The 26655-nt window shown below is 38.4% G+C and overlaps 1 protein-coding gene across 2 annotated transcripts in view; it reads right to left on the minus strand.

The window, feature by feature from the left end:
- Nucleotides 1-26655, minus strand: part of LOC130104083 (cadherin-22-like) — a 109521-nt gene that overhangs the window by 72893 nt on the left and 9973 nt on the right. For both annotated transcript variants that reach the window (XM_056270487.1, XM_056270488.1), the window contains exons 2-3: nucleotides 19191-19485; nucleotides 3195-3314 (exon numbers count right to left, since the gene is read on the minus strand). In XM_056270487.1, coding sequence (XP_056126462.1) covers nucleotides 3195-3314; nucleotides 19191-19485 — 415 coding nt within the window. The remainder of the gene's footprint in view (nucleotides 1-3194; nucleotides 3315-19190; nucleotides 19486-26655) is intronic.

Genomic DNA, 26655 nt, shown 5'->3' on the forward strand with positions numbered 1-26655 from the left:
TAATTCTACGTGACATTGATTCAACAAGGTGCTGAAAGCATTCTTTAGAAATGTTGGCCCATATTGATAGGATAGCATCTTGCAGCTGATGGAAATTTGTGGGATGCACATCCAGGGCACGAAGCTCCCGTTCCACCACATCCCAAAGATGCTCTATTGGGTTGAGATCTGGTGACTGTGGGGGCCATTTTAGTACAGCGAACTCATTGTCATGTTTAAGAAACCAATTTGAAATGATTCGAGCTTTGTGACATGGTGCATTATCCTGCTGGAAGTAGCCATCAGAGGATGGGTACATGGTGGCCATAAAGGGATGGACATGGTCAGAAACAATGCTCAGGTAGGCCGTGGCATTTAAACGATGCCCAATTGGCACTAAGGGGCCTAAAGTGTGCCAAGAAAACATCCCCCACACCATTACACCACCACCACCCGCCTGCACAGTGGTAACAAGGCATGATGGATCCATGTTCTCATTCTGTTTACGCCAAATTCTGACTCTACCATCTGAATGTCTCAACAGAAATCGAGACTCATCAGACCAGGCAACATTTTTCCAGTCTTCAACTGTCCAATTTTGGTGAGCTCTTGCAAATTGTAGCCTCTTTTTCCTATTTGTGGTGGAGATGAGTCAAAGTTGCTCTTCTATCAGCTTGAATCAGTCGGCCCATTCTCCTCTGACCTCTAGCATCAACAAGGCATTTTCGCCCACAGGACTGCCGCATACTGGATGTTTTTTCCCTTTTCACACCATTCTTTGTAAACCCTAGAAATGGTTGTGCGTGAAAATCCCAGTAACTGAGCAGATTGTGAAATACTCAGACCGGCCCGTCTGGCACCAACAACCATGCCACGCTCAAAATTGCTTAAATCACCTTTCTTTCCCATTCTGACATTCAGTTTGGAGTTCAGGAGTTTGTCTTGACCAGGACCACACCCCTAAATGCATTGAAGCAACTGCCATGTGATTGGTTGATTAGATAATTGCATTAATGACAAATTGAACAGGTGTTCCTAATAATCCTTTAGGTGAGTGTATATTCTTAGTTTCTCTCAACGATGGTCTCAATCATGTGTATTTTTCTGGAAAGACATGTAAAAAACATTATTGGAAACTCAGTGAGCTATGAAAGAGCAATAAAATCTTCCTCTGGAGTTTCAAACTTGTAAAATGAAGCAAAGATTATCGAAATATGTTTTACAAGAAATGACTATTTCAGTCTTTCCACTTCAAAATTTCACATTCATTTAATGTGACTCTCCATTGCTTTGTAATTATTTGTGCAATTTACTAGCAATTTCTGAGAGAAAATTGCTCCAAGTAAACCCTCAGCGTAGGGATCTTTTCCATATTCTGCTAATTTCAGGGCAGCGAGAAGTTGAAAAGCTCCTCTCATTTGAGAAAATTGCAGAAGCAAATGAGAATATCATCAAACGGCTTGAATATTTGGAGAACATGAGATGAGAACCCGTAGTTCAAAAACCCCGGATTTAATAAATTGATATTAATATCAAACTCCTCAACTAGCCTTTTTATATATCCCGTGTCAAAGACTAAAAGCCCCGTCCAGCAGGGATTAACGCTGTTTTTCTGGAGGTTCAGAGACAGAAACGAGGTCAAGACACGCAGCTCGTCTTCTTCCAGCTCATCGAACTGTCCTCAGATCAGAAGGAAGGAGCGTGCAAAAAAGTCCAGCGGTTAACGTGGCACAGGCGAAGCCATTTATCATCCGGTGCTCAAAGGTCTCGTGCCCGCCGGCCCGAAAAAGAAATCATTAAAAGTTTAGTGCTAGTTCCCCGGGGATGAACGCAGGCAACAAACGCTGAGCTATTCCCGGGAGATTCCAGTGATGACGGCCAGTTCATGTTTACTTGCCCAACTAAACCTCACGCCAGCAGGAACACATTCTGATGCGATACTCTTTACAATTATTTCATGCAAGGAAAATTTTCACAGCATTCAAAACACTCATTTATAATAAATGAAAAGGTGTAAAACACGATGCCGTTCAAAGGCTTGGGGTCAATAGGTTTTTTTAAAAAGTTATTTATAATTATTAATTATTCAGCAAGGATCTATTAAACGGATCCAAAGGGCAGTAAAGATTCAAAATAATTACAATATATTAAAATAGAAAAACGTTATTTTAAATTGTAAAAAGTACTTCACAATATTAGAGTTACTATTATAACTAACTTTATCGGTTATAGTTTTTATCGGGACATAAAAGTCACAGCTTTTCAAAAGCTTCGGGTCACCCAGAAAGGATGTGTTAGTAAAGGCATTTATAATGTTAAAAAAAGGAAGATTTATATTGCAAATATAACATAACCATTTTCAACATTAATAATAATCAAAAATGTTTCTTGAGCAGCAAATCATCATATTAGAGTGATTTCTGAAGGATCATGTGATACTGAAAATTCAGCTTTGATCACAAGAATAAATAAAAATTTTACAATAATACAATAGAAATAATTTTATTTTAGTGCCTTTGCAACCATACGAGACCCCAAACTTTTGAACAGTATAGTATATGATATATTTTTCTCTTTACTTTCTCCATAAGGAATAAAACAAAACAACTTCAATAAAGAGTTAGATCGAACTTGAGGATTCTTCAATGGGAATCTAGCTATTTCATTTTTAAAAATAAATAAGAAATTAATTTATTATTTGATTTCATCGCTCATTTAATACATCAATGCTACAAATCTAATTCTCTATGCATTTTTCTTCTTCCTGAACCCTGTTGCACTCTATATTTCTACTAAGAACAAAAATTTCACTCAACAGAAAATTTGCTACATTTCTAGGAACTTTTTTGGTAAACCTCAGTGCTGTGCTGGTGCACTTACAAGCATCTTGGAAAATAACCTACACTAAATTATAGTGCAGTCTATAAAAAAGAAACAAGCACGAGAAAACTATTTCTAGAATGACTGGAGTCTGATGGCTTACAATCAATGTTCAATTCACTATAATGACAAAAAACTAATAGTCAACAACTGAACAGTTCTGAAAGTGAGAGGAAGTCATCATGCAAACCTTGACACCGTGATGTTTGCATGCAAATGCGCCAATTAAAAGTAGTATCCAATGTGTAGATAACATGCAAAAGGCTTTTCGACATGATTATATATGCTCCTATTCATAAGAAATGATTATGTAGAGAACAAATTGATGTGCTTACCGGTTTGTCGGTCAACAGTAAAGAATCTCTCTCCGTCCAGGACGCTGTAAACTATCCGAGCGCTGCTTCCATAGGTCGGGTCATCAGCGTCCGAGGCAATAACCTTCATCACTGACGTCCCTGTATTCAACACATCAATTGTTTTACGTTAGATTGTTGTTTCATCAAGTAAAACGACATTTTCAAAGACATCATTTCCATCAAGTTGTAAGCGTTTCCAGAGCATTTAGCTGTTCTTTAAGTAAATTTATTCAATGCATTTTCTGAGCCAATTGTGTGCATCTCAACAGCCTCCTGGCTCCCGATACAAAGCACATATTTACATTTAGTCACACGTTTTAACTAAAGCAAAGCCTGCAGCCTATAAAGCTTAATGGACCTTATTCCTGAGGGGGAAATGCAATCTTCTCGCACGAAAAGCCTGGAAAACGAAGACGGGAAGAAGATAAGGCAAACAGAGTTTAAAGGAGGAGTGTTCAGCCTCATGTCATTCCAAACCTGTACGATTCTCTCTTTTCGGTGGAACACAAAAGGTGAATTTTGCAGGAATCTCTACAAAGCTCTTTTATATACAACAATAGCTTATAGTGACCATGTCTGTCGAGCTACAAAAAGGACATAAAAGTCTTCTGAAGGGATGCGATACCTGAAAAAATCTGAATGTGGACGGAAATAAGATGTCAGAGTTTCATAGAGAGGAACATCATCAGTGAATAAGGACTTCAATTTAAAATTGAACGCAGAAACTGAACGCTCATCCAGTGTAGACAGCGTCAGTCATTGTAATGGCTTTTGGTGTATGCAAACGGCAGCTGTTAAGTGACTGAACGCCAGTGGTGCGATGATGTATAACTATTCGTCGAGGTCTCGTTCTGGAGGCGGGCATATGCAAATGTATTTGCCTGTGTGATGTCGCAGATTACGCAATATCCAAACAAGCAGTTTTTGGAGCTTGATTAAATAAAGGCAACGGCTATTTACACTAAGTGAAAACAGCATATTTTTTTAGCGATATCTGATATTTACACTAAGTGAAAATAGCGGTAGATTATATTCAGACTGTGTACAAATAGCAGTATTTTCTTTGCAATAATTGTAAATAGTAGTTAGAAGCGATTTATACTTATAAATAGTGGAAGATTCTATTTGCACCTCAGTGTTGTTGTACAATAAACGGTGTGTAATAATAACATAGAGTGTAAATTAGGGCTGTCAGTTAAACGCGTTATTAACGGCGTTAACGCAAACCCATTTTAACGGCGTCAATTTTTTTATCGCGCGATTAACGGCCTTTTTGGCCTAGCAAACTTTGTAGTTTTTTTCACATGCTTTTGCAACAGGACGCGGCATGCGCGGCGCTATGAAACCCATTCATTTCAATGGCTTGCGCCGCGCGAGGACGTTTTGTTGCTTCGTCGACCAAAGCGCAAGCGGATCTAGCTAGACCGGAAACAAAACAACAGGCATGACACCGCCTTCTTTTACTGTCTATGGACGCCGCACACACTTGTTTAGATCTGCGAGCCGGCCAAATAGTTGGTTAACGTTACGTTTTGAGTGGATGTCGAGCGCGAGACGCCGAAATGGATGCCAATAAGATTCTGAATGGAAAGTTTACTTTTAAAAAGATGCCAAATGGTTCCATTGACAGACCAAAGTGATCTGTGTGTTTTGTCGTTGTGAACTGAGCTATCATCATCGCAGCACGTCCAGTCTGAAATACCACTTGATGATGGCCAAGCACACACACACACACACACACACACACACAGCTGATGCGAATTCTCCGCCCCCTCGTCAATATCAGGACCTCTCAGTATTTCTTTCACCCTTTTATTGATGGACAGTGTTACATTGTGTGAGAGATTATTTGCTCCAAGTGAGAATGTTAGTGTGAAATTGAACACAGTATATGCCAATGTTGTTTTCAATAAAAAACATTTGCACAAAGCAAGCCGATCCACTTTTCCATGTTGATAAGAGCATTAAAATGAGAAAAAATAATGGGACAAAAAGAAATCAAGAGACATTTAGAATAGATAAAAATGTGCGATTAATTGCGATTAAATATTTTAATCGTTTGACAGCACTAGTGTAAATTATTAAATTTCTTACAATTATTAAATGGGTGCCGCCTTATTGGGACAATAAAGCCTTACCTACACTGACCCCTAACCGATAAACACACTTTTTTTCCACCATTCGAAAATTTTCAACATTTTTATTGAAAATAAACGCCTTTTATCGGCGGATTCGAACTCGGGTCGATTTGCGTCAAAACTTTCTGTCAGACGCCTTACATCTACAGTATTGCTACTGTTGACAATCTAGCGTCTTACGCAATTTTGTCTGACCCAACCAGGTGTCAGTGGGCGGAGCTAGTGTAAATAGACACAATGCTTTGTTTATAATGAGGAGGACGTTTTAAGCTCTGAAACTTGCAGGATGTTTTACTGGTCAAAGACCTCTTATATGTCAAAAGATCAAGGCACATTTGATTTCTCATGTCATGACCCCTTTAAGACGCTTTATATACTGTAACATTATTTTCAGCACACAGGTCTGAAACATCAAGGTGAGTAAATGATGACAGAATATAACATTTTATTCTAATTATTCCTTTAAGAGAAAGCTCGGTGACTGCATATGTAGCGAGGCAGAGGTGCTCAAGAACAAGTGCTTTTATCCAGGCCGATCGGTCTGCAGGTAATTGGTGACAGCTGGTGGTGTCCACTAAAGGTCATGGTTGCAGTCTCTCACCGAGGCCTGTCACGATACTGTCCGGGCACATAATAGGCCTATGCTAATTAGGTTAATTAACAGGAAGTGTCAAAATCTTGTTTGTCTTCAGTCACAAAAGCCGCCTCCCATGAGGGCTTACAGAAAAGGACAATGTTTTATCACTTTCACCGAAGCCAAACACCCCGATCGGTATCAGTCTGATAGCTTTTCGCTTTCTCTAACTTATCCGTTTCGTGTCCTGAGTGGCGTGAACAGAAGCAGACTCGGATCAAACGCTCGGATAAAACTCGCAGGGCATTCTTATACATTTGCCATTTTCTGTGCACGGCCACTCTTTCAAGTTCAGTTTTGTTTATAGCACTCTATTTTGCCTAATGGGGCTGCGGAGGCAAAGCTACCGCGAGGAAGATTTGCTGCTATATATGCTGCTAGGATAACTTTGAAAACTGTTTGCATTGCATTAAAAACCTGACTGTAAGATAGCATTTCTCTTGTTAACTGGCAGTTGAGATGCAGAAGCCATTTCCTTTCATGGGATTACTTACTTATCTTAATTTTCCACAGGTAAAAATCAGCATGAAGCTGTCCGACGGCCATCCCTGAGTCTAGTAATGCCACTAGTGAAAAACTATATAAATGCAAATGCTATTTTATTGTGTTTACACTCAAACAGGATGAGCAAGCTCTAGCAACGTCTCTTATTAATGCACAGCCTCGGGTTCACTAAGAGGTCATTAGATCTTGGTTTATGCGTCATGCGGCGGCTCCTGGGAACGCATAAAAGGAAAACACACTTGAGAAGTTTCAGACATACACAATTATATTACTGGAAACTATTTACCACCATCAGCTGAAGAAAAAAGCAGTCAACCTTGATCCATTAACAAAAGTGTGCATGATTTGATTTTAACATGAACTCTAAAAAATAAAGGTTCTTTACCTTTAGTAAGTCCCTGTGAAGTCAATAATTGTATCCCTTTGAAAATGACATGTTTTTGTTTTTTTTTCCTGTGAAAATAATTTCTTCATTCCTTAAAATAGCTTGAATGTAACTCTACTACACCCTTGGTTCATTTAGTATGCGTGGATATATGAATATGCAAATTAGTCTCCGCCTCCACTCACTCACAGCAGCTCGGATTACCTGATCCACTCGGACTGTAGTAAACACTATGGTTTTATACAGACATGTATGTTTGAACCAGAAATTGATTCAGAAGAAGGAGAGAGCACCCTCAGTTGATACTCTAATAATATCATATTGACGAAATGGACTTGGCAAACACTCCTGTGCATATTTGTGTTTGCGCTCTGGAGAACATCAATGTTTCTATTTTACCACATGTTTTTGCAGCGGTGAGCAATGTAGCCAATCACAGACATGTTTGTTGATCTCTTGAATGCAGTGACCAATCAGACGTGTTTAATTTAGTCAGAATCCACTCACGTTCTAGCCTGGGTTTCCCCATACTGCCTTACCGCAGCGCGATTCAATTTACGCTGAAAGGCAGTATGGATACCATGGCCAGATTTTTCGCCTCATTTAGGGAACCAATCACAGAACGGGGAGGGAGCAGCAAGACGATGACGCGTCTATGCGACACACCGAAGCAGTTTGTTTATACCTATGGATCAAACATGGCAGTAGACGCGAAGTTACCTTTCGATGCAGCCTTACGGCCGTTTCACATATAGGTTTCACACCGCAAGCGTGAGCGGCATTTGAGCAGCGCGTCAGCGTTACTACATTGTCACTGCAGCTGCAGACGCGCGAGAGTATTCACACTGGAAGCGTTTGTAGACAGTGTCACAGCAGCGGCTCCAAAGCTACATATCGTTAGCCTCATAGCATAATTGCTTAAGTCATTTTGTGTTTTTTCTTGTTTTCCAAAGACATTGAAATATGACTTCGGCGTTATATATAAGCGAGCAATTCTTTACAAAAACAACTATACATTTGTTTTTAGAAGTTGGTCATTTTATAACATTGATAGTCTTGAAAGTTTGTAATGGGGAGGTGTACAACATTCGCATATGTAATACAACAAAACAACCCAGAAAATGGCTCCAATCTATTAGTTTCAGTCATACTTTCGATGTTTACAAGACCGCAACTCCGCGGATAAAAAACAAAACACACAAATAAACCACACACTCGGGTTTGATTTGGGTTGTGCTAGCCTGTAGCTGTCTGTGTGTTAACGTTACATGAACTAAAAGAACGTTTATATATAATATTTTCTGGCTAGTTTACTTTAGTTTTTTTTTTTTTATATAATACACAACTTTCACCCAAACTGAATAATTAAAAACAAGTTTTTACCGGGTAAATCTTCTATAAATATTTTAGAGTCTTTATTTTCTCTTATTTGCCTACTCAAGTTCTTGTTAAAACTCACTAGACATGCTAATTCTGTGCATTTTGGGCAATTTTTGTGTGAAATCACATTTATTTTTGTCCATCAAAAGTGTGCTTTCACTTTAATTTAGCGTGAGCAATGCAGCAAAAAACAGATTCGAAACCCCCGCTTCACTGCTGCTCACGCGCCGCTCCTGCTCGACGCTCACGCGCTGCTCCCGGTGTGAATGCACTCATTGCTTAACATGCACGCCGAAAAAATACGCGCCGCTCACGCATGCGGTGTGAAACGGCCGTTAGATACACGACATCGTGTAGGCTACACATAAATCTCTGACCCATCGGCCATCGTCGTCTCCCTCGTCTAATTTCTGTCGCTCTGCATACGTCATCTGGTATAATCGAAACGATTGGCTATGAGCTACGTACAGGCGCATTTGATAGACATTCTTAGCACCCAATAAACGGCTCTGGGCATTCGTAAACCACGCCTCAAATACGAGAAAATGAACATGTGGTTCCCAGACCCAATTCTCAACGAGATTGGGTCTGGCGTTAGCCAGGCTACTCACGTTCTGCATGCTAGCGAATCCGCTCATTAACAAAGTGTAGGCATGATCTAAATAAGAGATTCTTTGTGCAGTGTAAATAACTTTGTGAGAACTTGTAGTGATTGTAAAGGAAGCTGTATTTGCAAGCTTTATAAGCTATAATCCATTCAGAATTTAAATAAAAAAGTCGACACATGACGGTAACTATCATGCAATATATCAAACAGCCAATAATGTGTTGCTAATGTTAGATAAACCACATTTCCGTTCGCCGTCTCAGAGTCAGAACGCTGCCTTCTGATAATTAGCATCCTTAGAAATAGTGATAGCAAAAGCCCCGCCTCACACGCTAACCAGATTGGTTACATATTTATGACGGTAGGGAACAGGGGTGGTTTCAAAGCCTGTTTTTGAGACTGTCTTTCACTGCAGTTTTAAGGAGAAAATACTCAGCAATGGTGTTGACTTATGAATATGTGCATGGCTCGTCTTAAAGCATATTAAAAACAACACATATACATATAAACATGAATTTTGAAAATACCCCCCCCCCCCCCTCAATTTTCACCACAGGGTTTTCACCACACTTGCTCAATGCATAACAGGTTTTTATAGTGGAAAAAAGGTTCTTTAGATTTTTTAAATGTTCTTCACGCTATATATATATATCGTATAAAGTATAACAATACCATCCAATACCATGGTACTGCACTTTTTTGTAAGTGTGGTCTGCTTCATTTCCAAAACATTAAAGGTTTCAAGCCTGAGATAAGGAAAAGGCTGCTCTGGAGTGTAATAGTAGTGTGTTTGTGCTCTCTGTGTGTTCTAACAAGTGCAAATATTGCTCCAGAAGTAGATGGAAGGGGAAAAAAGTGCATGTTTGCAGCCCTTGATCCAGATCTTCACAGTTATAACCCACACATGCACGTATGCACACACACACATGTTGTGTTTTCATGTTTTATGGGGACATAATAGTTTTTATACTGTACAAACTGTATATTCTCCTACCCATCACACTAATCTTTCTGCATTTTTACATTTTCAAAAAACATCACTTCGTATGATTTATAAGCTGTTTTCCTCATGGGGACCAAAAAATATCAGGATTTGGGATATTGCCATCTTTGTGGACACACACACACACACACACTATATAGCATCCTGCAAGAGTGGGCTGGGAATTCAATATGTGCAACCTTTATTTATTATTTACTTATTCATTAATTTATTTATTTATTTACTGTTCTTCTAAAAAAGCTTCAAAAGGACAGCATAGCAAACGCTAAGAAAACTATTCAAAAATAGTCATGTCATACGAATGTCATGTGTGAGAGAAAAAAAGATAAAAATACATGCAGAGTGTTAGCAACAGATTATTCTTTGCTATCGGTTACAGATGCAGTAGCAATCCTTCATCATAGAGGAAAGATTATGTTGCTCAACGGTTGCTCTTTCTTTGCTCAGAAGAAAAATAACTGGACAAGAGATCATTTGGCCTCTAATACATGTGATGAGAAATATTTGAGTTCATGTTGAGACTTCTGACTCTTGCAGACTTTGGGATCTTGGTAAAAATGAGCAACATTTGAAAAAATTGTTGAGATCTCTTCTGAAACTCTAAAGTAGTCTTTTTCTCAGGAGAATATATGTAGCATTTGTATATATATATATATATATATATATATATATATATATATATATATGTATATAGCATTTTTTATTAATACATCTATATCTGAAATACAGCTGTATTCACAAAGAAATGCTATGTTATGCTAATAATTAGTGATGAACAAATTACTGTGATATGCATCTGTCTAAAATAAAGTCTTTATTATGCTAAACTATTTATGCTAAACTTAAACAGTTACACAGTCATGAATATTTACAGCTCTCATCTGCAAAAATATTTTGTAATTACCCCTGTTAATTTCTACAGTAAAATGAAATATGAAACATGAGTAAAAGGGTGTTGAGAAATGTTAGGGTCTTATCTTGCCTCAAAACGTAAAACTATTTTTTGCTAAAGGCAAAACAAAACAACACGTATTTGTATTAAAAACGAGCTTTATTTGCTTTTGTGACTTTTTTTTCCAAGACAATTAAGCACATTAATCAGTCAATTGTCTGTAGCTGATTCAATTAGTATGCTGGTTTAAAAAAAAAAAAAAAAAAAAAAAACATTGAGTCTTGGCAGGATGTTTTTTTGTGACTGTATTACATTACAGTAACCCTAATCCTAAAAATTGTCCTAGTGTAACAAAGATAAAGTAATAAGCCACGAGAATCCGTGCATTGCAGTGACTTTACGTGAAGCACTGCGGTGAAATCTGACCTGAACATTTCCCAGCGTGATTCACTCCTTGACCAGCGAGTGTTTCTATGAGAAGGAAAGCGCTCAGCCCTAGGAAGTAATCACACGTTCAGCTCTAGAGTTCAGCAGACGTGCCCTTCACCCACAGCATCTCCACCTCTTGCTCATATTTGCAGAGCGACACGAGGTGTGTGTGTGTGGATTAAACAGGGCTTGTGTAGGGCAGGCCGGGCCGGATTGTTTTCCTCAGGTAGCGTCTCCAGTCTCCACACATACAAGCCTTGATTGGCACAATCATAAAATATAGAACAAACAATAAGCTGATGTGGAAGCTCTCCATATGATTCCCACAGTGGACACCTCTGGTCAAGAGACTTATCTCAGGGTGGGAGTGAGATTAACCCATCTTTGATCGGGTGTAATCTGTTTGAAAATTTACAATGCAGAAGGTTTGAGATGAAGAGCTGTTCATAGAAGAGCCGAGGGAAGCATGAGCGCTCTGCCACACCAAAAGCAGAGTAAATAGCCAATGAAAAATGCATACGCAAAGATATGAGAGGACGTGAACCTCTAAAGTCAAATTAAATTGAATGTGCTTATGGAAGACTGTGTGTGGGAAGCGACTGCCTCCTCATCCCTCGCTGACGGAAAGATGTACTTGAGTCATTCCTGCTATGCAATGCATTTACATGTAGTCATATACTGTATATATATATATATATATATATATATATATATATATATATATATATATTAATATATTGGATAACATATTAAACTCATGTAGTTTAGTCATCAACTTTTGCTTTGAAAACCTGACACAAATTAAAAAAAAATATTTGTCAGTAAAATCAGGGTAAAATTGTGCTCCAAAATTCAAATGACATAAAAAAAACCCCATAATAGTCTTAAAGTAGAGTTAATTTCCTTTGTAACAGTGCATTTTCAGTCAAGCACCCATTTGGCAATAGCTGATTATTATTATGCATTATTGTAGTTTGTTGGTTTTAATAAAAAATAAAAAAACGAAAATATGTTTTTTCAATGACTGTATTTCAATAAAGGAACTAGGCAGTAACTGTGCATTACAGTGACTCTACATTAACACAATATTTTTACAGGAATATATATTTTTCAGTCTTTTATCAAAATGTTTCAAACATTACTTTTGTAAAATCCCAGTTTATTGCTGACATCATCCCCTAATAAGTAACCATTTCTGCACAAACATCAGTAAGCATCAATGGATTTGATGGATTAGTTGGTTTGTATCTCTCTAAAACCTTCCATCCTGTTAGATAAAATAACAGAATCGGTACAATACTTCATTAATAAAATATGAAAGTTAATTTGACATCCTCATGCAATCTAACTGTCAATCCCTCACTGAATCTTAAGCTCTTGCCATCGTGCGAATAATTAGTAAAGTTATAATTAGTAAAGTTGAAGTTTCCGAACATGACCGAACATGAACACACACGCATATTCATAAAAGCTAAAGAGTTCAAAAGGCACTGCATAACAGCAATGACCCACTTAATGGTGTCAAGAAAGTGTGTTTGAGTCTGCCAGCCGCGCACCAGGGTGAAGAAGACGGAGCAGATGGCCAGAAGAGGTTAGCTCATGCAAGACCAGAGACTGACAGCTATTTAAGAGCTGCAGTCGTAAAGGAGATTTGTGCTAGTGCGCTAAAGCAGTCGGCCCGGCGCGCTCACTTTCTCCTCTATTTAACCCTGTCAGAGTCCTTCGCACACAACACCCCCAAATCACTCTGCATTATCAATCGTTTAGTGCTCCCATAAAAGCCAAAGTGTTTTCACATGAAAAGTTATTCCTCTCAAGACTTGATTCACTTTTCATTCGCCCACCTAAAAATAAAGAACACGGCCTTAGATTTGACTAACGGCTGAAAAAAGAGAGAGAGGTGGGTAATGTTGTGTTGTAAAAGTCAATGGCTCGCAACCGTGATCCTCGAGGAAGTCCCGCAAGGATTTACATGGGATATATTTCATTCACTTTGACAAAGTCCCTATCCAGGATGTTTTATAGGACAACTACGCATATACTACGCATATACGCGTCACTATTGCTATTGTGCTCCAGACTTTTATTCAGTAAATGCTGCTCTAAGCATGAATGCATGATACAACTGTTTAAAAAGACTACAAAAAAAGCGTAAAATAATTAACTAAATATTTTTGGTAACGCTTCATTTTACAGTACAGTATACTTACAGTGTACTTACCTAGAAAGTACGGCTAATATAAGGTAAGTACATGGGTTAGGGGTAGGTTCAGGGTTAGTACCTAGTTATTACCCAGTAATTGTAATTACTATAATAAGTACATAGTATGTACATGGGTAACAGAACTGTAAAAGTAAGCGGTACCATATTTTTAAGGTATTCACCCATGTCAGTGGTTCTCAACCTTTTTTAGGCCAGCGCCCCCTATCCAATATCCAGGTCCCTGACCCCCCATTAATGCCATATAATGAGTGAGTAAGAACGAGTGAGAGTTAACAGATGAAATAAGTACAAAATTGTCATTTATTAATATTGAACTATACTCCACAGTGATTAATCCAAAAACAAGGTATAAGCTGCATTGGCATGGCAATACCAGTGTTTCTCACAGGATTTTTATTACAAATAAATGACTAAAGGCTTAAAATGAATAAAAGTAAATGAACAAAAATGTGCGTTATATTTAAACGCGTGTCCATTAACACCTGAACCCACGCCTTTCAAAAATCTTGCTTCCATCGCCCCCCGTTGTTCTCTGAAAGCCCCCGTTGAGAACCACTATACTAAATGAATGAATGACAGAATTGTAATGTTGGGGTGAAATCTTCCTTTCAGCAGAGATAAAAAAAATCAGAAGTTTATGGCATCAAAAGCCACCAGACTGCCAATGGATTGAGAGCAGAACCCGCAGCAAATCTCAAAATCTAAGCACACTAAACACGTGCCGAGGGGGATTAGATATTAATCCCATTTTATTCAATTTAACACTGAGTAAAAGCAGCTTCATTTTCATTTTGAATATTTAAAGTCAATCTGTTTAAAATAGACCAGAACGGCCCATTTCTCCTCTCGTTCCTTCTCAGACGATGTGCGTAAAGCGCTAGCAGCTGAAGTACCTGGCATATCTTCTTCAGCAAATCCTTTACACACGGTGTGCTTTTTTCTAGTACTTTATTAAAAAGTGAAGTAATTTACAGCAGCTTTGGTTCGGGGACTAGTTTTTCCATTCATTTTCTCCATAGGAATCCATCATTAAAGATTTCTAAACCAAACAATCCAGGCTTTGATTTGAACCAAACGTATAACTTTGAAACTAACTATCTCATGATGCATAGCAAAATTATGTAATCGGATCAAAAACTATCATGCAATATAAACATATTGACTTGAACTATCCCCTTCCTAATGCACATTAGAATACCTGGCTGGATGTGTTTTTGTGCATTAGATGCCGTGACTCCTCGAGAAGATGAGCAGTGTCAGTCAAAGCAGATCAAATCAGCTCGGACGTCAAAATGCCGGAGTTCAAACCCACTGACATAACCTTTCAATCAGTGGTCCGGCGCATCAATCACATCTTTCCACCACAACCATCCATCACACAGCACTTCTGTCACATGGAGGCATTTTAACCAGAGATCCAGAGGTCTGTCAATGTACAATACGACCGTATGTCACACACATGTCCCTTCAATCACAGGTAAGGATGTTCATGTCCTTCAGGATAATTACAAAGCAGCACTGATGCAGAACTAAAGCCTAAAGTTACCCAAAGCTTTGCCTCTGTTCTTCTGCTGCCTTGCGAGTGCTGTTATTTCCTTCTGGAAATGCAAATCTCTTTTGAATATGATGGTGCCGCCAGCTTTGTGTGTCTATTATCTGACACTGTCAGAAACCATATTGGTGAATCATTCAAACATTGCCTCTAAAACTATAGTAAGACATCTGTTGCGCAACACGTACAAGCATCATATTATTTTTGCATGCATCCGAGGAGTTTTGAAACTATGGGCAGAGCATTGCTCAAGCTTAAATATTTAAAGCGTTACTTTGGCTCTCACAACTCGAGAAAAGGAAGAGATGCATTTGGTTTAATTATTCACTGTTAGCTTTACTCAAAACAAACAAGAGTCAGAGTTTTCAAAAGGCAGACAATCCTGAGCTGCTTAAAAATGAAATATAGAGGAAAAATGAAATAAAAATATGGAATCATTTTAAACATTTTAAAGATTTTTTTTAAAGATTTTTGAAAGAAGTCTCTTCTGCTCACCAAGGATGCATTTATTTGATCAAAATTACAGAAAACAACAGTAATATTGTGAAATATTATTATAATTTAAAATAACTGTTTTGTGTTTTCTATGTGAATATATTGTCAAATATAATTTATTCCTGTGATCAAAGCTGAATTTTCAGCATCATTACTCCAGTCTTCAGTGTCACATGATCCTTCAGAAATCACTCTAATATGATGATTTGCGGCTCAAGAAACAGCCAAATATAACGACTAACATATAAGCAATATGATCCTTATAAGTAGACGAAGCATCCTTTAAGCAAACATAAGCAGAATGCAGAGTTCATAAACCATTTTTTTGGGGGGAAATGCAAACAAACAGAGACAAAAGATCAACATCCTCTATAGTGATTCCAGACTAATGTGATTAGCAGGCAGTGTGTGTGTGTGTGTGTGTGAGAGAGAGAGAGAGAGTGTGTGTGTGTGTGTGTTTTGTCCCTCTCTACCGGCTCATCAGTGGGTTAGCCAACATGAAGCATCTACAGTGTGTGAATAATATGCAAACAAATGCGACTTGGCTTCAACAGCACGCTAAAGGCCATGCATATCAGCAAAGCCACTGGAGAGAGAAAGACAGGAAGAAAGAGAGGCAGAAAATGACAAAGGCGGTAAGTGAAAATGAATATGCCCGGGGCTTGTCCGTGATTACTTTTTTTATGATTATTGCTGAATTCTCTTTGCCGGAGTGGTAAGACGGCGCTGGAGCTTATTAGATCAGTTGTTCACACATCTACGGGGCGAGTTTGCTGGAAAGCGACTACATGTGGTTAAATTATCTCTGTCTGCTGCGTGACAATTAGCCCCATTACCTTCAGCCACACGTTAGCTGCGCGCTTAAAGCTTTCTGGCTGGAGCAGTACAGAAGCTCTTCATGTCAGATCAAGGGGACCAGAGGAGTTTAATATGAGCCATGAGCCAGGCTTCGTAATCACACAATACAACACTCGAGATCCCAGTGCTGTTAATGAACACACACACACAACCAATTAAAAGTTTGCACACACTTGTCTAGTTAAATGTTTGAAATTAGATTAGCATGTATTTTTACACTGTATTTTTGATCAGATAAATTCAGCCTTGGTGAGCAGAAGAGACTTCTTTCTAAAGAATTTTTTTTATGTGAATTATTACAAACTTTTCACAGGTACACTCACACACACACAGACATTCTCTCTCTCTCTCTCTCACACACACACACACACACACACTCACATGCAGATACACACACTCACACACACACGCACAGTCACACACACACACACACACACACACACATTCTCTCACACTCACACACACACAGTCTCACAGTCTCACACACACACACACACACACACACACACACACACACACACACACACACACACACACACACACACACACACACACAGACATTCTCTCTCTCTCTCTCTCTCTCTCTCTCTCTCTCTCTTCTCTCTCTCTCTCTCTCTCTCTCACACACACACACACTCACATGCAGATACACACACTCACACACACACAAATTCTCTCACACTCACACACACACAGTCACACACACACACACACAATGTATACATTTCATAACATATAAAATATATAAAATAATAAATTAACCATTATTTTGCTAACAAGCAAGGTAACTCCATAATTATTGATTTTATATTGTTTGACACAGCTTCAAAATATATTAGCATATTTGTATGTGCAATAAATTAATATTTATATAAACTCTTTGTAACTTATTATAAACTACTTTTTCAGGCCGAGTAACACTGACCTTATTCCTGAGGCTCTAACAATAAGCCCATTAGAGCCGTTCTGTAGGACCACACACACACAAGCAGGAACTAACAGGAAACGCTTGACTAAGCAGAGCCGTTATTTCATTACACTCGCTGCTGTTCAATGTATAAAACATGAAGTCCACACTTCTTTAATGTATAATTTGACTGAAAGGTGGAGAACCCCACAGGGAATGAAGGACTCTCTCTCTCTCTCTCTCTCTCTCTCTCTCTCTCTCTCTCTCTCTCTCTCTCTCTCTCTCTCTCTCTCTCTCTCTCTCTCTCTCTCTCTCTCTCTCTCTCTCTCTCTCTCTCTCTCTCTCTCTCTCTCTCTCTCTCTCTCTCTCTCTCTCTCTCTCTCTCTCTCTCTCTCTCTCTCTCTCTCTCTCTCTCTCTCTCCTGCCACCGATGTGCTGAGGAAGCAGGAATTAATTTCAATCAGGAAGTTCACAGCCGTGCAGCGCTAGTGATTACATTATTGTAACCTGCATTTAAAATCTTTTATATCCGCAAACACACACACAAGAGCTTTGAGGCGCAGCTGACACAAAACACACTGCAAATAATACAAAATACAGTGCCAGTTCATGCACAGTAAGTGTCTAATGGCAATACCGTGGTGGTACTTTGACATGTGCATGTACATTTATATACTTACAAAAGTATGGTTCTACCATGGTACTTTTTGGTACAGTAGGCTATAGATGCCCACATTGCAAAAGCAAGAATTGACTATTAAAAAAAAAAAAAAACATTAACCATGTTTTTTTTTTTGGACACACACACTGTCAACTTTAAATGCTCAGCGAGATTCTGTTGAAAGTGTTGCTCTGCTGTGACAGTCATTGAGCTGAGAGAGAAAACGCCTCTTTATTGGGCCTCGTGCAACAACGCTGAGGATGCAAAACATACTTGCATTAATGCCAAACCGCATTATGAATTGTATTCTGAACCATGAAAAAAAGACATTGCTTGAAATAAAATAAACATGAACTCAAAATATATCATTTTCATATAGTTGAAGTTACTGAAGTGCTAAAATAACTAAAACTAAATAATCTACAATCTAAAACTTAATAAAAACTATATAGAAATATTGAAAAAACGAACTAAACAAAATTACTAAAACTTTAAATAAAATTAAAATAGAAAATCTGAAAATATTACCAGATACTATAACAGATACTATAACATTATATCAATGATACAAAAATAACACAGATCTGATCATACACACAATATTGAAATACCGGTATACACTAGCGGTCAAAAGTTTGAAACAAGTTTTTTTTTTATGCTTTTGATAGAAGAAACAGTTGTGCACTTCAAATCAAAAGTTTGGGGTAAGTAATATATTTTTTTCTTTGTTTTTAATAGAAATGAATACCTTTATTCAATAAGGATGCCTTAAATTGATCAAAAGTGACAGTAAATGTTATATAATGTTACAAAAGATTTTGAATGTTACAAAATATTTCTATTTTAAATAAATGTTGTTCTTTTGAACTTTCTATTCATCCAAAAAATCCAGAAAAATCACAGTTTCCACAACAAAAAAAAAACAGTTTTCAATATTGATAATAACAAGAACCATTATTAATAATTGAGCACTGAAAATGACTGATAATATTAAACACTAACTTATCATATTAGAGTGATTTCTGAAGGATCATGTGACTCTGAAGACTGGAGTAATGATGCTGAAAATTCAGCTTTGATCACAGGAATAAATTACACTTTACTATATATTCACATAGAAAACAGTTATTTTAAATTGTAATAATATTTAACAGTATTATGTATTTTTGATCAAATAAATGCAGCCTTGATGAGCAGAAAAGACTTCTTTCAAAAATCTTTAAATCTATAAAATGATTCCAAACTCAAATACCAGTATTAAAAAGCAAGAGTTCCACATATAAATCCAGTGTAAAGCGTTTCTTACCAATAGGAGAGAGTTCTGCCACACTTCCGACGTAGGGACCTTCCAGGAACTTGGGCTCGCTGTCGTTGATGTCCTGGACTTTGATGACGAACTCTGACTCGGGTTCAAGCGGCCCGTCAGTCAGACGGTCTCGTGCTTGAGCTCGCAGGGTGTAGAAGGTCTTCTCCTCGCGGTCTAATCTCTCCGTGGCGTGAATGTCACCGGTGACCTCGTCTATGATGAATATAGTGCCTGCTCCCTCTCCAGAGATGGTGTACTTAATAGAGCCGTCCCCTTCATCCGAGTCGGAATGGATCTGTCGATTAAAGCACAGAGGACACATCCTGAGTGTGGGTGAAGTGGCTGGAGTGCTGTTGTTCAAGGGAACTCTCTGAAACACGCATTTGAATTGGAATGGCGAGGAAAGACATTTACTGAATTACAATGCAAAGAAAGTAAACACTTGGGGGGGATTTCAGTAGTCAAACACAAGATGCAAAACATGATGCAAAATCATTGATATCTGACATATTTTGTGTATTTACTTCCTCTGTGGATGGATGGATGGGTGGATGAGTGGATGAGTGGATGGATGGATGGATGGATGGATGGATGGATGGGTGGGTGGATGAGTGGATTGGTGGATGGGTGGATGGATGGATGGATGGATGGATGGATGGATGGATGGATGGATGGATGGGTGGGTGGATGAGTGGATTGGTGGATGGGTGGATGGATGGATGGGTGGATGAGTGGATGGATGAGTGGATGGATGGATGGATGGATGGATGGATGGATGGATGGATGGATGGATGGATGGATGGATGGATGGATGGATGGATGAGTAATATTAGATAGATAGTTGGATGGATGGATGGATGGATGGATGGAAGGATAGATGGGTAATATTAGATAGATAGATAGATGGATAGATGGATGGAAGGATGAAATATATTAATATTATATATTAAATATATTAATATAATATTAAGATAGATAGACATATTTTTACTTTAAAAATAATAATGAATACAATCATAAAATTATTCTTTTTAATAAAATAGTAATAATAATGAAAGAATAAATTCTATGAAAACATTGAGCATAAGAAAATGTGCTCTTCCACCATAAAACTATAAGACATTGTTTAAATAAAAGCAATTGTTTTTTTTTATACTTTATTTTTATTCATTTGAATGAATATTGTAGTGTATAATAAAATATAATAATATTTTGCAATAATATTTTAATTAAATTAAAATGTAAATATAAAACATTTGTTTTTAGAAATAAAAATAAAAAATAAATGTATCTTAGAATATATTATTAAACATCCTCAGCTGTGATTGAGATTCTCATGTGCAGAAAGGCAAACAGTAAAACTATATAAAATGTCATGTTTACAAACACATTTACTGTTCGAAATAAAATAAAAAATGCTAAGCAAACGAGTGAATGAGTGAATGTTTGAGAACACATCATATCCATGTGTAAAGTACAGTGATTCATCTGTCTACGGTGTCTGATCTGCCTCGTGAGTTCATCCGTATGGCGAGTTGCCATGTCGAAAGGCAAAATTCCCAGTTTTCCATCCTCTCTTTCCACACTGACAGCTCCTCTAGCTGTAGCTGAAGCCTCTTGGCATCTCATTGAGTCATTACTATGGCAACAGATGTACGGAAGACAGACCGGATATTGACTACAAAGTCTGACCAAATGCATTTCATCATTTACAAAATAATCTGGGAAGAGCCAGTACTAAAAATGTTAAAAAGTCAAAAAACAAATACCCTTATTTACTTCCCTAATGCTTGTCCCTGCATGTCTTCCAGTGTGTTCCTGGTGATTCATCAGAGCACATCAGGGTTGTTCAGAACCCAGTGAGAACGCCATTCAATTCTAATTCAATGTCTACTCTATTTTTTTAACTATAAATGCAAAGTTTGTCAAGATAAACTTTGAACTTGTTTGAAAAGAGAGAGAGAAAGACAACACAACAGACAAACTCATGATGTCTGTACATCTCTGCATTTATTCCCTGTTAAAGATCCTATTTCACACTAAAATATCACATTACAGAAGTGAAATGGGTTGCGAACACCACTTTAACTGGCTAATTGTGTGGTTCAGTTTACGGTCTAATGCCATCTAAGTTTGTTTAAGCGTATTTCACCCAAGTAATGACTTTTGTTGGACTATAACAATCTTTTTCATTCATCTATGGATCAGATGGTAGTCAGTTCAATGTGACGCTTTTTAGAAACAGCCAGCCGGAGGCTCATTATGTTTAAAGGGAGATGTGTTTCTAAACCCAGGCCTGCAAGTGCAGTTTGGAGACATCATGGGGTCCAACACACAAGAAAGAAAGAAATCTCAAGAAATCACCTTTACATTTCATGAGATTCTTCGAGAGGTTTTAACTGGTCAGACCTGCTAAAGTAGATCAAACCAGCAACAAATCTTTTCTTTTTTTAGTGGAGATGATGATATTTCTACAGCCAAAAAGTAAGATGAACTTCAGATAGCGTGTAATGTAAATCAATGAGGTCCTAATAATAACAGTATAGGGTAACACTTTATTTTACAGTGTCCTTGTTACATGTTACATATACTTACCGTAGTAATAACAGTAAATAATGCATTATTACATGCAACTAACCCTCAACCAAATCCTACCCTAATCCTATAAGTACATAGTTGCTTAATACTCAGTACTTAAATATATATAATTACACTGTAACAATGACATCTTAAAATAAAGTGTAACCCAGTATAGCAAACTACTCACATAAAATGCATCTTAAGGGATAGTTCACTTTGGAATTAATTTTTGGGATGTTTTAGCTTACCTCAAGGGCATCCAAGTTGTAGGTGTCTTTGTTTCCACAGTAGTTTCAATTTTGATATTTTTAGGTCAAACCGTTCTTGTCTGTCAGTCATATAATGCAGGTCTATGGTCACCACCTCAAAGAGCATGCACAGAGAAGTCCAAATTAAACATGATTTAATGACTCGTAAATGTAAGTACACATTGATGGCCTAAGACACGAAACGAGCGGTTTGTGTGAGAAAACGAACAGTATTTATATCGTTTTTACTTCTTGTAAACACAGCCACGTCCAAGTGATCTGAGGGCGCGGGCGCTTCGGCCTTTTCCAGCAAGCGCCGGAAGTGATCTCTCGCACGTGTACGTCACTCATACAATTGTTTTATTTTTTTTAATTGTTTTCTTTTACGACGGTTTAAACATCCCGGATAAGCGCAAATTAGTACCATTTTAATTAGCCGTCTTACCTACCTCTGTTCTGTGTAAACAATGAGTGACGTACACGCGCGAGAGATCACTTCCGGCGCTTGCCGGAAAAGACCGAAGCGCCGGCGCCATCAGATCACTTGTTGGACGTGGCTATGTTTACAAGAGGTAAAAACTATATAAATACTGTTCATTTTCTCACACAAACCGCTCGTTTCGTGTCTTAGGCCATCAATGTGTACTTACATTTACGAGTCATTAAATCATGTTTAATTTGGACTTCTCTGTGCATGCTCTTTGAGGTGGTGACCATAGACCTGCATTATATGACTGACAGACAAGAACGGTTTGACCTAAAAATATCAAAATTGAAACTACTGCGGAAACAAAGACACCTACATCTTGGATGCCCTTGAGGTAAGTTAAAACGTACCAAAAATGTATTTCAAAGTGAACTATCCCTTTAATATCAGTCGTCACTCTATATCTGCCAGTAATGTCTTAAAACGAAATGCTTAGTTTTATGATCAAAGCTCTGTAGTTTTAAAACGTACAATGCAATGATGGTTGAGAGATGAACAAATAAACCTCCCTCAAAAGCCTGATGATCATATTTGATAAAAAATGATGTATGATTAATCAAGCTGAACCAAAGTTGCTTCAGTAAGTGTTCATCTTGAAATATTACCAACAATGTAGAAATTATTCTTACATTTACTTTATAAAAATCGGTAAAGATTTCACAGCAAAAAGACACGAGCTGAAGGTGGACGTTTTGACTAAAAGGCTTTTTAAAAGTATAATCTATAAATCAGATGACAGAAGGCATGTAGATTAAGCGGTGTTGTTTTTCAGTGAAGGTTTGAGGTGATCTATTGAGATGCAGGGGTATCTGCACTGCTGCAGTGTTGTAATGCTCCCTCGACTGGATCAGTGTGGGTTTTCTTTAGCTTCAGTCTCTGTTTCCCATTATAATGTGCCTCTGTACCCTGGCAAACTCTTCAAAACAGCAGTGGACAGAGCGAAATCACCCTCTCCATCATCAGCGTGTTAAATATTTTATAAAGTCTTAATTAAATAGCAGCTTCTATCACCCCCGTGGGGATTTTCATTAGGTATTTGTCGTAAAACATGGGAATAACGCAAGCCGGCCTACAATATTGCATTCTTTTCCGCCTCTTTCCTCATTTCAAATCCTCCCTCGGTCGAATAAAACATGCACTTGAAACTATCCTCTTTTTTGGCATATCAATATTTCAGCAGTAATAAAAAAAAAAAACTCTAACGGGAAGACAAAGAAAGCTGGGCAATATCTCAAGAGCTGGAGGATAAAAAAATATTTCTCCCTGTCTGTTCACAGGGAGAGTTTGCTCAAAGAACGGAAACACGACGCGCTCCTGGAGCCTTTTGTGTGCATTAGCGCATATGGAGATCATATGATCAACATCACATCTGTTCCCCCAATTATGAGCATAAAAATAATAAGACAGAACTGCTGAGTGTCCTGGATTTCCTCTGACTCTGCTGCTTTCCCTAATGAAACGAGAAAGCACAGTAAACATGCCACAGCAGGGGTGAATGCATCTTTTACCTGACAAATGATGTTATTGGCGGATGGCAGACGTGAAGCGGTTCTTCATCTGCGCTCAGACTGACTGTCTCCTTGCTCTCACAACACACCGCGGTAAACTGCGACCGGGGTCTCGTCTGAGCAGGAGATGTCAAACCACAGGTCATGTGGAGGTCTCATCCTCTCTTTCGGCCTATAATATTTAGTCTTTGATCAACTCTTTTCACCGGTGGCCATTCACAATATTGATTATACTGCCTTCATTACTTAGTCTTCAACTAAATAGCATCACTTTGCAGCCCTCGAGCCTGAGCAAGACTGCAAGTAGGATGAAAATCATAAGATACCTTGCAATACAATGCAATACAATGACTACGTTTACAAGCAGCCAATAACCCGTTCAAAACCGGAATATTAGCAATAACCCGGTCGCGCATGGCCATGTAAACACCGGCAAAAACCCGAATATGCTCATATTCCGGTTTTTAAAAACCCGAATATGATCCCTGGGTTACCCCTTTTCTAACCCGAATATTTGGTCATGTAAACGCGTATCTGCATATCCCCATCAAAAGGAACATTGATTTGTGTTCTGCGCATGTTCTATTCGCAAGGAATCTTGGTCTTTTGAGTAGAGGAACTTCTTGTATGCGCCGTCTGGTAAAAATGTAAACACGTCTGGAAGTAAAGGTAAACATGGCGAGACGCAGCACAGCACCATACTCTTGGAGCTAGGAGGAAACCAATTTCTTTATTAGTGTGGTGAAAACCATGAATATAATGAATTTTGTTGACGGCAGAAAGTACAGAGATAGTGAAATTTACATGACGTCTTAAGGTTGTCCGTACGTTAAGACGCTAACCGTGCCTCCCCGTTTACATCGGGATATTGCCAATTTATTACAAATTCCATGTACACTCACCTAAAGGATTATTAGGAACACCTGTTCAATTTCTCATTAATGCAATTATCTAATCAACCAATCACATGGCAGTTTCTTCAATGCATTTAGGGGTGTGGTCCTGGTCAAGACAATCTCCTGAACTCCAAACTGAATGTCAGAATGGGAAAGAAAGGTGATTTAAGCAATTTTGAGTGTGGCATGGTTGTTGGTGCCAGACGGGCCGGTCTGAGTATTTCACAATCTGCTCAGTTACTGGGATTTTCACGCACAACCATTTCTAGGGTTTACAAAGAATGGTGTGAAAAGGGAAAAACATCCAGTATGCGGCAGTCCTGTGGGCGAAAATGCCTTGTTGATGCTAGAGGTCAGAGGAGAATGGGCCGACTGATTCAAGCTGATAGAAGAGCAACTTTGACTGAAATAACCACTCGTTACAACCGAGGTATGCAGCAAAGCATTTGTGAAGCCACAACACGCACAACCTTGAGGCGGATGGGCTACAACAGCAGAAGACCCCACCGGGTTCCACTCATCTCCACTACAAATAGGAAAAAGAGGCTACAATTTGCAAAAGCTCACCAAAATTGGACAGTTGAAGACTGGAAAAATGTTGCCTGGTCTGATGAGTCTCGATTTCTGTTGAGACATTCAGATGGTAGAGTCAGAATTTGGCGTAAACAGAATGAGAACATGGATCCATCATGCCTTGTTACCACTGTGCAGGCTGGTGGTGGTGGTGTAATGGTGTGGGGGATGTTTTCTTGGCACACTTTAGGCCCCTTAGTGCCAATTGGGCATCGTTTAAATGCCACGGCCTACCTGAGCATTGTACTGACCATGTCCATCCCTTTATGGCCACCATGTACCCATCCTCTGATGGCTACTTCCAACAGGATAATGCACCATGTCAAAAAGCTCGAATCATTTCAAATTGGTTTCTTGAACATGACAATGAGTTCACTGTACTTAAATGGCCCCCACAGTCACCAGATCTCAACCCAATAGAGCATCTTTGGGATGTGGTGGAACGGGAGCTTCGTGCCCTGGATGTGCATCCCACAAATCTCCATCAACTGCAAGATGCTATCCTATCAATATGGGCCAACATTTCTAAAGAATGCTTTCAGCACCTTGTTGAATCAATGCCACATAGAATTAAGGCAGTTCTGAAGGCGAAAGGGGGTCAAACACAGTATTAGTATGGTGTTCCTAATAATCCTTTAGGTGAGTGTATACAGGAGTAACTCTCTCTGCTCACGCATGTAAACGGGTTATTCCGAATGTTTCAGAAACCCGAATAGTGACCTTTACCCGACCATAACCCGAAAATTGACAGCTTGTAAACGTAGTCAATGATGATTGAGAGATGAACAAAAAAACTTCCTCAAAATCCTCATATTTGATAATCACATTTGAACATGATTTTTCAACAACAACAAAAAATATGTATGTTTATATATATTAATTAAAGCCAAGTTGCTTCAGTCCAGTAAGTGTTCATCTTGAAATATTACTAACAATATAATTACGTTTACTTTATTAAAATCAGTAAAGATTTCAGATCAAAAGATTTTCATTATCAATCGCCACCGGCCTCAGCAGTTTTCATCATGTCGATCATTTAGAGGCCTTAGATATTTGTGTATATTAAATATGATCCAGTCAAATGTCACTTTGCAGTCCTCCAGCCACCAGTAAGACACTGCCGATTTAAACCATTTAGACCAGGAAAAGACTACCATGGACAAACAGTTAGAG

This window comes from Rhinichthys klamathensis, unplaced genomic scaffold (assembly GCF_029890125.1).
Source record: "Rhinichthys klamathensis goyatoka isolate OS25496 unplaced genomic scaffold, OSU_Roscu_1.1 h1tg000303l_1, whole genome shotgun sequence".
Classification (NCBI taxonomy): domain Eukaryota; kingdom Metazoa; phylum Chordata; class Actinopteri; order Cypriniformes; family Leuciscidae; genus Rhinichthys; species Rhinichthys klamathensis.